General features: G+C 31.4%; 1 protein-coding gene across 3 annotated transcripts in view; it reads right to left on the reverse strand.

The window, feature by feature from the left end:
* Positions 1 to 285: 285 nt before the first annotated feature.
* The window catches only part of LOC127729143 (trichohyalin-like), a 119,825-nt gene continuing 107,970 nt past the window's right edge, over positions 286 to 12,140 (reverse strand). Inside the window, exons 2-4 of one of the 3 annotated variants that reach the window (XM_052236813.1) lie at positions 11,702 to 11,857; positions 10,348 to 10,493; positions 286 to 5,214 (exon numbers count right to left, since the gene is read on the reverse strand). In XM_052236813.1, coding sequence (XP_052092773.1) covers positions 4,222 to 5,214; positions 10,348 to 10,493; positions 11,702 to 11,857 — 1,295 coding nt within the window. In that variant the 3' untranslated portion in view covers positions 286 to 4,221. The remainder of the gene's footprint in view (positions 5,215 to 10,347; positions 10,494 to 11,701; positions 11,858 to 12,140) is intronic. The other 2 variants (XM_052236821.1, XM_052236803.1) reach the window with 2 other exon arrangements.

Here is a 12,140-nt window from a genome sequence, read left to right on the forward strand (position 1 = left end):
TTACACATTATTGTCAATATATAAAACCTTTACTAAATTCTTCAATAGATATAAAGATTTGGTTTGGAAGTTTGGTTGTACCTGTAGAAAACTTATTTTTAACGGGATGGCACGTCCTAATTTTTACGGAGATGTTGTTTACCGAGCACGGAAATTTATACGATCCGGGTAAACTTATCGATCCTTTGAATAAACTTGTTCTAAAAGGTTACCAATTCAACACTATAATTAAATCTTTGAATATTGTTTTTATTGGTATTAATATTGGTTGTGTTATCAGTAAATTAAAATCAAACTAAATATTATTTCTATATACATATGCATATTCATGGCTCTACAATCTGTCGATAATTGTATCTTGGCATTGCACAAGGTCATGTTTTTCTCTGACTGTTAATGACGTCTTTACACTAAATCCATTGGATGTTGGATGTGTACTGATTGATATTTTAGTCTTAGATGGATGATTTGTTTTATTAGTTTTTATTGGCTTTGAACTAGCTGTCAGTAACTGCGAGTACTCTCAGATCTGTACTTAATGTCTTTTTGTTGTGGGGATGTATAAGTACCCTGCAGGTTGCATTTCTGTAAATATAGACAGTGCAATTTCCCATAGGAACTCCCTTTGCGGCTAAAACTGTGCCAAATTTACTATGAAGTTTCGTAAAAAAATATATCCTAGAATGGAAAGCTGATTTGGATACTATTTTATTCAAAGGTCAAAACATAGGGCTGTGCGGCATATTTTCAACATTTATATGCCCTGAACTTGTTAGAGTTTAAACTTACACTAAAATTCTGTACTATTCCTACCTCCACTTTGTGCCTATTTCAGAATTCAATTTTCACCGCAACAATATGTTTTTATACTGGTAACAGTCCCAAGTTATCATATCCGGGAACCAGTACGTAAACAAATCTCAAGTTATCTATGAATATTATATATCTCCCCAAAAGAGGCGTGGTTTGAGAAACAGCTGTATTTACAAAGTGCAACCTGCAACGTCCACTCTGTGTTTTTGTTACTTGTTTTTGCTTGGTATCGATCTGATGAGTTAAGCCCTTTTCAACAGATTTTTATAGTTTGTTCATATGTTGTACTGTTACACCACTGTCCAATGTTAAGGGAGGGTTTGGCGTCCGCTAACATGTTTAACCCCGTCACATTCTGTATGTGCCTGTCCCAAGACAGGAGCCTGTAATTTAGTGTTTGTCGTTTGTTGTTGTGTATCATTTGATATGTCTTTCGTTCATTATTTTGTACATAAATTAGGCCGTTAGTTTTTCTCGTTTGAATTGTTTTACATTTGTCATATGGGGGCCTTTTATAGCTGACTATGCGGTATGGGTTTTGCTCATTGTTGAAGGCCAAACGATGACCTATAGTTGTTAATTTCTGTGTCATTTGGTCTCTTGTGGAGAGTTGTCTCAGTGGCAATCAATCACATCTTCATATTTTTCTATTACATTTTTATCTTGTTTAGGAAAAGTTTTTACATCCATTTTGAATGATAGAATAAATGTTTTTATTGAAGAATATAAGTTATTGCATGAAAAGCAAGCTAGTTTTCGACATGGTTACTCAACAAATGATCACATATTTGCATTGTATGCATTATTTGAAATACTCTTTCTCAGAAAGAAAAAGTAATATTGTGCTTTTGTCGATTTCGAAAAAGCATATGACTTTGTTCACTAGCATTCATTATTTTTAAAAGTTGTTCAAACAAATATTACTGTCATTTTTTTAAGAATTATACAAAATATGTATGAACATGTAAAATCTTGTATTAAACATAACAATGACATTTCAGAAATCTTTTTCTCTGAAATTGGAGTAAGACAGAGAGAAAATTTACTGCCTGTACTATTTTCACTGCATCTAAATGATTTGCAATCATATCTAGAAACACGAGGTATTAAAGGTGTAGATTCTATCAGCAAAGATACTGAAAATGAACTTACAGTATTTTTAAATATATTTTTGCCTCTACATCCAGATGAGACCATTTTATTAGCAGAATCTGTTGAAGATTTACAAATTATGCTTGATTATTTTTCACAATAATGTTTAATGTGGAAACTTATAGTAAATGTGGAAAAAACTAAAGTTTAGATTTTTTCAAAAGGCAGGATGTCAAAAAATACTTAATTTTATTTGAATAATAGAGAACTAGAAATAGTTATAGATTATAAATATCTTGGTATATTCTTTTGTAAAAGTAGATCATTCCTGTCCACAACGTATCTCAAAGAGCATGCAACTAATGATTTCCTTGATAGAGGATTGCTGCTCACAAGGAAGCTATTAAGCCAAGAGTTCCAAATGGTGAAGTTGAAATAATCCCTTCGTAAATTTTACGGACGCCATCACGAGTTGGTTGACCGTTATGGAATAACCGTTTCACAGATGATATCGGATATGTTCCTTATGTTGTAACTACAATACCCTTCCCTTTTCACGAATGTGACCTACCGAATTAGACTATTTACCGGATTTGTAATAACATAAGCAACACGACGGGTGCCACATGTGGAGCAGGATCTGCTTACCCTTCCGGAGCACCTGATATCACCCCCAGTTTTTGGTGGGGTTCGTGTTGCTTAGTCTTTAGTTTTCTTTGTTGTGTCATCTGTACTATTATTTGTCTGTTTGTTTTTTTTATTTTTGGCCATGGCGTTGTAAGTTTGTTTTCGATCTATGAGTTTGACTGTCCCTCTGGTATCTTTCGTCCCTCTTTTATTTATGGATTATTGAAGAAATGTAGAAGAAATAACTTTTATTTTGAATGTCAAATTGATTTGTTTCAAAAATTAGTAGAACATGTTATATTATATGGATCAGAAATTTGGGTTTTTGAAAATTTAGATGTTCTTGAAAGAATACAGTTGCGATTTTGTAAAATCATATTGCATTTGAAGCAATCAACACCCAACTATATTGTGTATGGTGAGCTAGGAAAATTTACTATATCACTACAAATAAATATACGTATGATAAAATTTCGGTGTAGACTGGTTAGAGGAAATGAAACAAAATTTTCCTCATTATTGTATAAATTGTTAAATGTTTACTTCACAGATTAGGGTTATGAATTTAAATGGTTAACATTTATATTTTAGATGATTGTGGTATGTAAAATATTTGGCAGAAGCAAACTGATATTTTATTTCTATTAACCATATTATATGTACATCCTTTGTAAATTTAGATGTGGTAGTCACCGATTGCCATTCGAGTCCGCGAGATGACGCAATTTGCCAAGAAGCGAAAGAGTGTGTCCTCTCTATGACTCGATGGAAATCGGTGACGAATACCACTATATTATGTCATGTAGCTACTTAAATAATGGTAGAAAAAAACTGCTTCCCCCTTTTTGTCATGAAAATGTTATCATGTATAAGTTTAAACATCTATGTTCTTCAAACAATGTATTCATATTAGAAAAACTGTAAATTTATTAAGAACGTCTAAGAGAAGGTCTTCCTCCAGCTGGTTAGAACCGTTAAATGTTTATTATATATGTAATTCACACATGCACTACAAATTTGTATATTGTTGATATGTATATGTTCTATGTAACATTTGTTTTATGAGAAAAAAATATTCATTCATTCATTCATTCATTCATTCATTCATTCATATATGAAAAAAATAATTGATATCTGACAGACCGAGGTCTAGTAAACATCTGAAAAATGTTATCTTATATATTTATAAGAATTTTTGATTTTCTAATTCACGGGGTTAAAAAATGATCTTATCATACCAGCATTTCCTTTGCATTCAACCTATGGTACGTCTAACGATTGGTTCTAAATTGCTTATTCCGTCTAGTGGCAAATTTTCCTTGCATTTTCAGTTCAAGAACAATAAACCAACGGCAACATCGATAAGATCTGAAATGTGAGTTTACTTTTAGAATAAGACGACCATCTTGGTTATTGTTTGAAACTAAGGTGTATTGGGTAGGAGTTTTAAAACAGGTTACCTACCTAATCCTCGAATTATTATACGGTTTCTCGTGTGTGCATTTGCAGTCATGTTCACAGGACGTACGTGGATATCAAAGCATTCAGAATAGTTGAAAAGACTCTCTCCTGCTACCTGTTCTACGGTCAGTAGGGATAAACTCTTATTCTCAATTTTCCCTCGAGTTGTATTCTATTAAGGTTGTCATATTATCATATAAAGTACCATCAAGAACATTGATCCGTCTATCACATAATTACACATACTTTGGATTTTTGTATTAACGTCTTATTTTCTTTTACAAGTGCTGATTTCTCACGTTGCAATAAATAATTTTCTTTTTCTTTTTCTTCTCTTAAACGTTTCTCGTCAACAATTTTCTTTCCTGTCTCTTCTCTTTCAGCAATCAGTTGGTCAGTGTTACGTCTGAATGATCTTTCTTTAGCCTCGTGTATCTGTTTTAATCTAGAAACTTCTTCGTCAAACAATTCTTTTTTTTTTTTGAACGACAGTTCCATCTCTTCTCTAAGTATTATTTCCTCTTCATTTATTTTGTTGTACTCATCTTGTAACTTCCTTTCCTTCTCCTCTCTTTCAGCAATCAGTTGGTCAGTGTTACGTCTGAAGGATTTTTCATTTTCCTCATGAATCTGTTTTAATCTAGATACTTCTATCTCAAACTCTTCTTTTTTTCGTTTAAATGACATTTCCTTCTCTTCTCCAAGTATTTTTTCTTCTTCCCTCATTTGGTTGTATATATCTTTTAATTTCCTTTCCTTCTCTCTTTCAGCAATTAGTTGGTCATTTTTACGTTTGAATGATCTTTCTTTATCTTCTTGTATCTGTTTTAATCTAGAAACTTCTATGTCAAATTCTTCTTTTTTGTGTTTGAATGACAGTTCCCTCTTCCTTATCCTTTTTTCTTCTTCGCTCATTTGGTTGTATATATCTTTTAATTCCTTTTCCTTTTCCTCTGATTCAGCCATCAATTGGTCATTTTTACGTCTGAATGATCTTTCTTTTTCCTCAAGTATCTCTTTAAGTTTAGAAACTTCTTTGTCAAACTCTTCTTTTTTTCGTTTGAATGACAATTCTTTCTGTTCTCTTAATTGTTTTTCTTCTTCGTTCAATTGCTTGAACATACCGATTACTCGTTCCTTTTCAACTTTATCAATTTCATATTTTTCAATTTTTTCTTGAAGTTCAATATTTCTTGCTTCTTTTATTTGTTTATGTCTAATCTACAAAACAATTAAAGGAACAATATATAATTTTGGCTGTAAAATGAAACTAAACATTCTTTTTTTATACCATTCTTATTTATTACACACAGTTTAACCAAGGATCGACTGCAGAAAAGTATTTTCTTTCGTTGATATTATTGTATGATCGTAAAATAGAAAATTACTAGATCTAAACATACAAAATGGAAACAAAACCCTTGCGTAAATAACATCAAATTAGATTTCTGATGAGATTTGTTTTCTGTTAATAAAGACATCGCTTTCGACAGTACTTCCCCAAATCGAATGTCGAACAATGGGAATAACAAATTCACTAAATTCATATCATCTCATTTCCTAGAAAAAAACTCTTTGAGAATACACTGATTTTTTACGTCATTTACGCGTTATATGTGCAAATTTGATCCCTACATTTTGGAACAGACAAGATCATTGTGGCAGCTTAAAATTGTAAATGCATATTTGTATACTCATGTACATTATTCATCCCTACCATAATCTGATTGAAATAAAAATCCTGTGCCCACGCTTCGCTAACAAGGATCTGACGACGATCCGTTTTGTTTTCTGTATTCAGACTATTCGGAATCCTCTGGTCTTGTGCTCATGATCCACACCTTCAAAAATTTGAAGGCAGAAATTTTATTGGTTGATGTAATAATTACCAGAAAAGAGGAAATACAACGAAGTGCTGTCTGATCCTCGAAGACGAAGCATGTATTTCAAATCAATTTGACAAGTCTGTATTATATCTTGACTTACAATTGGTAAAATTGAGAATTATGGTCGGTTGAGAACTAAACTGTTCGACAAAAGAAATGATTTCAGCTTGCAAATTTTAAACTTCCCAGCAGCACCTGCATATGATATGTATTTTCTATCATTATTTCCTTGATAGGCGTTGATGGTTACAAAGAAAGCTTTGGAATACATGTTGCTACTACCATAGGGTCGATAACTCTGCTGATGGACTGTAAGTCCCCGAGGGTATCATTAGCCCAACAGCCAGTACTTCGGTACTGGCATGAAATACTTATATTGTGTTATACAATTTGCAGTTAAAAAAAAATTGGAAATTATTTTGAATTAAGGAATAAATCTTCCTCGTGCAAAGCTCTGATTCCTTGCCTAGGTGGTACATTTATATACCACTTATTAATACTATTATATATGTTGACGCGATCTGACATTTTGAATAGTAATCAAAGGGTAGTACGTTCGAGTCTAAAAAAAATTCACAACTTAAATTAATGTAGATATTCACATTAAAGTAAAATATTTTAATTACGTCCAGTTTACCATCAATGTATAACTTTCGTAAGCGATTATGACTCTAAAAAGGGAATTTATATTATGTTTTACAGACATTTTTAAACCGTTTTTCATAAAACTGTTGAAAGAAAAAAATGACTGCTCTCCGTTTTCATCGCTTATTAATATATGAGCAGAATGAAAATACATGCTTTATACACAAAACTGATTTGAATATATTTCCTTTCATTATTACAGATGACAACATATGAATTATAATGTAGAGTTGTGGTCTTCGTCGTTTCAAGTTACTTTAGGGGCATCATTTGTCATCTTCAAATATTTAGAGTTTTCAAATCTTACAAATATAGTCAATGTAAAGAAGGTAGGTTGTATTTGAGAGTTAGTATTAATTTCAAAGCCAAGAGTAAACCAATGAATAAAAGAAGATGTGTTATATAGGCTAATGAGACATCAACATAATGACACAGAAAAACCATGGGAGAAATATTTTGATTTAACGAAAACGTACATCAAAAGTGAATTTCGACCTCGTTCATCCTATCTACGTTATCACATCAATCTGACTGTCTCTGTAGCACTGTAGTAAAGAACAAAACTTAATTTGTGATACTTTTTCATATTTATTTTCAAATCAATTCAAACATTTTCAATACACATTTTGCACAGGAAACATAATGACACTGTATGAAGCTGTATAATAGAAAAGAATGGATATGGGGTATCCATCCATGGCACATATGCACGACGATTTTAACAGTTTAAATATTTCCATGGAAACAATTGACCATGAGTGTAAAACTTACATATAAATAAGATTCTCAGTAATTACTAACAATGTTATTCATAGACGCAGTGCATAAAAAAGAATCAATCATTTGTTTTAGATAAATGAAAGGAATGTAGGACATGATATTGGATAGACTTCGGACTGTTTTGTTTTTTTTTAAGTTAAGAAATCAGATTTACGTGTCAGGTAAGTTTATCAGAATATATAAGAATAAGAACGTGTGGTATGATGACCAATGAGAAAGCTCCCAACCAGAGAGCAAATGACATAGAAGGTAACAACTATAGGCCATCGTACGGACTTCAACAATGAGCAAAACCCATACCGCACAATAAGATGTAAAAGGCCCCCAAAATGACAAATCTCTGTTTAATATGATAGACGACACTTCCAAAGCAGGACATGCTCATCTTCCAGAAAATTCATTGTATGTATCACTCCGGATTTTGTTGACTGGTTGTGCAGCCCTTTACTGTATTTGTTTAGATTCCTGTTTTCATATACTTCTTTTTATTGTCAATACAATTGTCTTGTTGATTCTAATTTTCATCTGCCGTTTTTTGCTCTTATGGCTGCATTCTGAATTCACATATAACGCATTGTTTACTATTTTTATGAATGTCCTAGCATCGTATATATTGTTTTACGATCTTTTCACTATTTTCAAATGTATTAAAATTAATCATAACTTTTTATTTCAGAAACACAGACATAATGCCATATGTATATCCTTAAATATATTTATCATCAATGTAAAAATGAAGTAGGCTGCCATAAACATAAAAATAAGGAATGGGATAATCACTCTAAGTTTGACATGCATAGTGACATGCATTTAAAGAGAGAGAGAGATAGATATGCTAATACAGGCAGATAAGGACATTAGAAAATAATTCTCAAAACGTGCATGCTTGCTTATTTCGAATATTTTAAATCTACATCTATAGAAGCCGAAATGCAACAAATCACGAACCATGGAATGAAAAAATTCTTTTATCAAAAAAATATTCTAGTCTAGAAGACCATTTGTATACTTTTAAAAACTAATTTTGGGTCTTATGCAATGAAATTATCATTCAAGCAGTAACACATTTGGTTTGATCAAAATCGATAGAAAGAAATCATTGTTTTTTTTTTATTTCAACACAGATGTGTTGTCGCACACCATGGTAAACAATTTTTATCATGTTTTAAAATTAATTGATTTACTGGTTTTGTTGTCTTCTTTTTTAGTTATTCCTTGTTTGTCATTCTGATATTGTAATGTTCTCTCTAATATATGATATGTTCATTATTATTTCATAAATTCATCTATTTTATACATCAGTCATTCATTCATTCATGCATTCATTCACCAACTCAATCAATGCATTCAATCATTCATTCATGCATTGATGCATAAACATTCATTCATTAATGCATTCATTAATAAATTAAAACATTCATTCATGCATTGATGCATTCATTCATTCATTCATTCATTCATTCAAGAGCACCTACTTAAATCAGAGTTGCCACTTGCACACTGATAGTTTTACATTGTCCTATATAGGAAATATCTGTATAGGTTAAATAAATTGAAGCACATGAACGAGAACGAGAACATTTGTATTTGCTTATATTGTCCTACAATATAACCAACGTTTCGCTGAAAAAGATTTGCTGACTTGATTGTCGTAGGCGATAGAAAAAGTTCATATTGAATGATATGGCCCACGAACTAGTATTTATCAATTTACCAAATGAATTTGACACAAATATGTGCCTAGCCTGAATATAATTTTTTGAAATCATAATGCAAACGTAGAATTATTACTGCATATTTACATAAACATATCATTGATTTATCATTAGTTATTCCTCATAATTTGACCTTATGGGGTGTGGTCATAAAATCTCCATTGAAATGACATTTGCAAATACATATACATATACATGCCAAATAACATTCACTTAAAGTCATTGGTTCCCCTTAAAAATGACCTAATCGCAATTTCGTCGAGGCTAGATAAAAATGGGGCACAATATTTACTGATAAGAAACATGAGAAATGAAGTTAAGTTTATTTAAGATATGAAATTGTCAGAGAACAAAATGCTTGATGAAATATGAATAACGTGAAAATTGTTATAGTTAGTGCAAAAGAACGAACCACAATAATATTGTAGTCATAATAAGGGAAAACTCTGATACAAAAGCAAATTCAATAAAATAAAATGGTGGAAAATAAACTCATCATAGATACTAGGATTAAAATTGTGTACGCCATGCGCGCGTTTCCTCTACAAAAAACGCATCAGTGACACTCGAATCAAAAAATTTAGTCAACGAGACTGCAAACCTGTCCAATGCAAGTTCATATTGACGTTACAATTAGACATTAAGGAGTAGTTATAGTAATACCAAATGTTGCTCATTCAAAATGAATTAAAGCGTTTTTTCCCTACTATATTTTCCCCATCGTTAGTTACCGACTGAGTAGCACAAAAATCATCAATTACTGCACAAGAATGTATAAATAGTTAACAACATAATTACATATAGTATCTACTTTATCGTTGTTTTAAACTTAGAAAAAGAAAGAACTTTACGGTATATCTCGTGGAACATTCACTTGATTCCCTTTTAAGGAGAATAAAATTACCAAGCACAACGTTTCAGCAATTGCCTTAAGTTTTAATTTTAAGAGTCATACTCTTGCAAAAAAAAAAGTATATTTGGACATTAACACATTATCCTATTTTCTACATAAGGAAATGCCTGTACCAAGTCAGGAATATGACAGTTGTTTTCCATTCGTTTGTTGTGTTTGAGCTTTTGCTTTTGCCATTTGATAAGATACTTTACGTTTTGAATTTTCCTTGGAGTTTGGTATTTTGTTATTTTATTTTTTATTACTAGGATACCGATTACAGCATGATTATATATGAAGAGGTCTGATTATACAATTTTAAACATTTAAGCACAAATGAATTTCATTTAATACAACTATTATTTTTTTAATAATTTGCAATTGTATTAATATCATACATTTACAATAACTGCCCATTTAGTTAAAAAATATAAACCTGAGCTTCCCATTCTTGTATCGCTGATTGCCCGAGTGGTCCAAACAGCACGGCATCGGCTTTTTGATACACTTCTCTGTTTGCTCTGTATAGTTTATCAAATTTATCCACAGTGTAAAATGTGATCTCTAATACAAAGACATCTTCTGTAAAAAGAACCCAATTAAAGGTTAATGAGTTTTGTCTATGTCTGTAATATTAAGTTGTTTAACAGTTACATTAATGGAATATTTTCTCAATAGTCTTCTTTTTAAACCATAGTCAGAAACTGTAAGATATCCTAATGGCCATTTGGAAGTTTCCAATTTACTGTTAAAGATTATCCTGCTGTAACAGAAAACTGTTCACATACCGATATTCGGTGGAAGTTTACATTTTCCTATGCTTTAGTCAGAATTGTTTTCAATTTGTTACGTCCATCTGTTTTATCCGTTCTACTAAATCATAATATTAAGCACATTTTATTGTGTATGTCCAAATTGTCATTGGCAGTATATATAAAAAAAATGGTGGCAAAATGTTAACCAAAATTTGAAATTAGATTATCATTCTTTCAATGTTGTGGTGGTGATGGTAGATCTTTTATAGACTCTTTGAAATCTATTTACAACATTTTTTGACACGAGAAGATTCAGGGCTTGAAATAATGTTTAGGCACTTGTTTATTTTTGAAGATCGTATGTTGCCCTCCTGATATATTCTTTAAAGTAATATGTTGTTCGTTTGCTGTCTTATTGATGTATAAAAAAAGGCAACAGTAGTATACCGCAGTTCGAAACTCATAAGTCGATAGAGATAAAACAAATCCGGGTAACAAACTAAAACTTAGGGAAACGCATCAAATATAAGAGGAGAACAAAGACACAACAAAAACACAACATTAAAATGTAACACACACAGAAACGAACTATAATATAACAATGGCCATTTTCCTGTATACCCAATATCTCCTTTTCTCTGTTTTATTGTATATAGTAACACAATGTTTTCAGTGTTATCAATCGACTGTCCTGTTAATAGAGACAAATGGTTTGCATGATAGCATTTTTCAAAATGTGATCCAGAGACGATTCTTTAAATAGTTTGTGCATATAAGCAGCAGAAAAAACTATTTCTGTACCTGTACAACATTATATATTTTTGTTCAAGTCTTATTTTTTATTTTAAGTATTTAGTATTCTTTAAAGTAGAAGTTATTAAGGAAAAGAATGGCCATTCTTGAAATTTGCCAATCTGTTGCACTCATGGCTTACATTTGAACTTCTCTTCGGAACAACTGTTTAAAGAAGCTATGTCAAATAATTCCCCAAAACTGTACACTGTGTATAATAAAATATTTATATTTATATTTTACCTAGATATTTTCCGTCTTTGCTGCGTATAGGTGTAAACATTACACTGTAATGCATTGTAGTGAGCGGAGGTTGTAAATCAGACATCATTATCTCCGCAATTCTCCTTTTTATACGATCTCTCCTGTCATGATTCCATTGCACTCCTACAACTAGTCCTATGATAAATAACAAAACAAAAAAGTAGCATAAAAATAACTGATACGACTCAAAGTGTAAGAAAAAAAGTATCAAAACCAACATATCAAACAGATTTCATGCAGAACCGTCATCAAAGTCATAAATAGAGGAGAGTAAGTATTTAAGCATGTTCGCTCCTCTGTTTCAAAATAACAAACTTTTTAAACGACTGTTATAAATTGATAGTCTATACATAACGGAACTTAAGAAGCAGAAAAAAGGTCCTTGTCCTTGCTTTTGAGATATAATCAATTGAAAAAT

This window comes from Mytilus californianus, unplaced genomic scaffold (genome assembly GCF_021869535.1).
Source record: "Mytilus californianus isolate M0D057914Y unplaced genomic scaffold, xbMytCali1.0.p SCAF_1, whole genome shotgun sequence".
Taxonomy (NCBI): domain Eukaryota; kingdom Metazoa; phylum Mollusca; class Bivalvia; order Mytilida; family Mytilidae; genus Mytilus; species Mytilus californianus.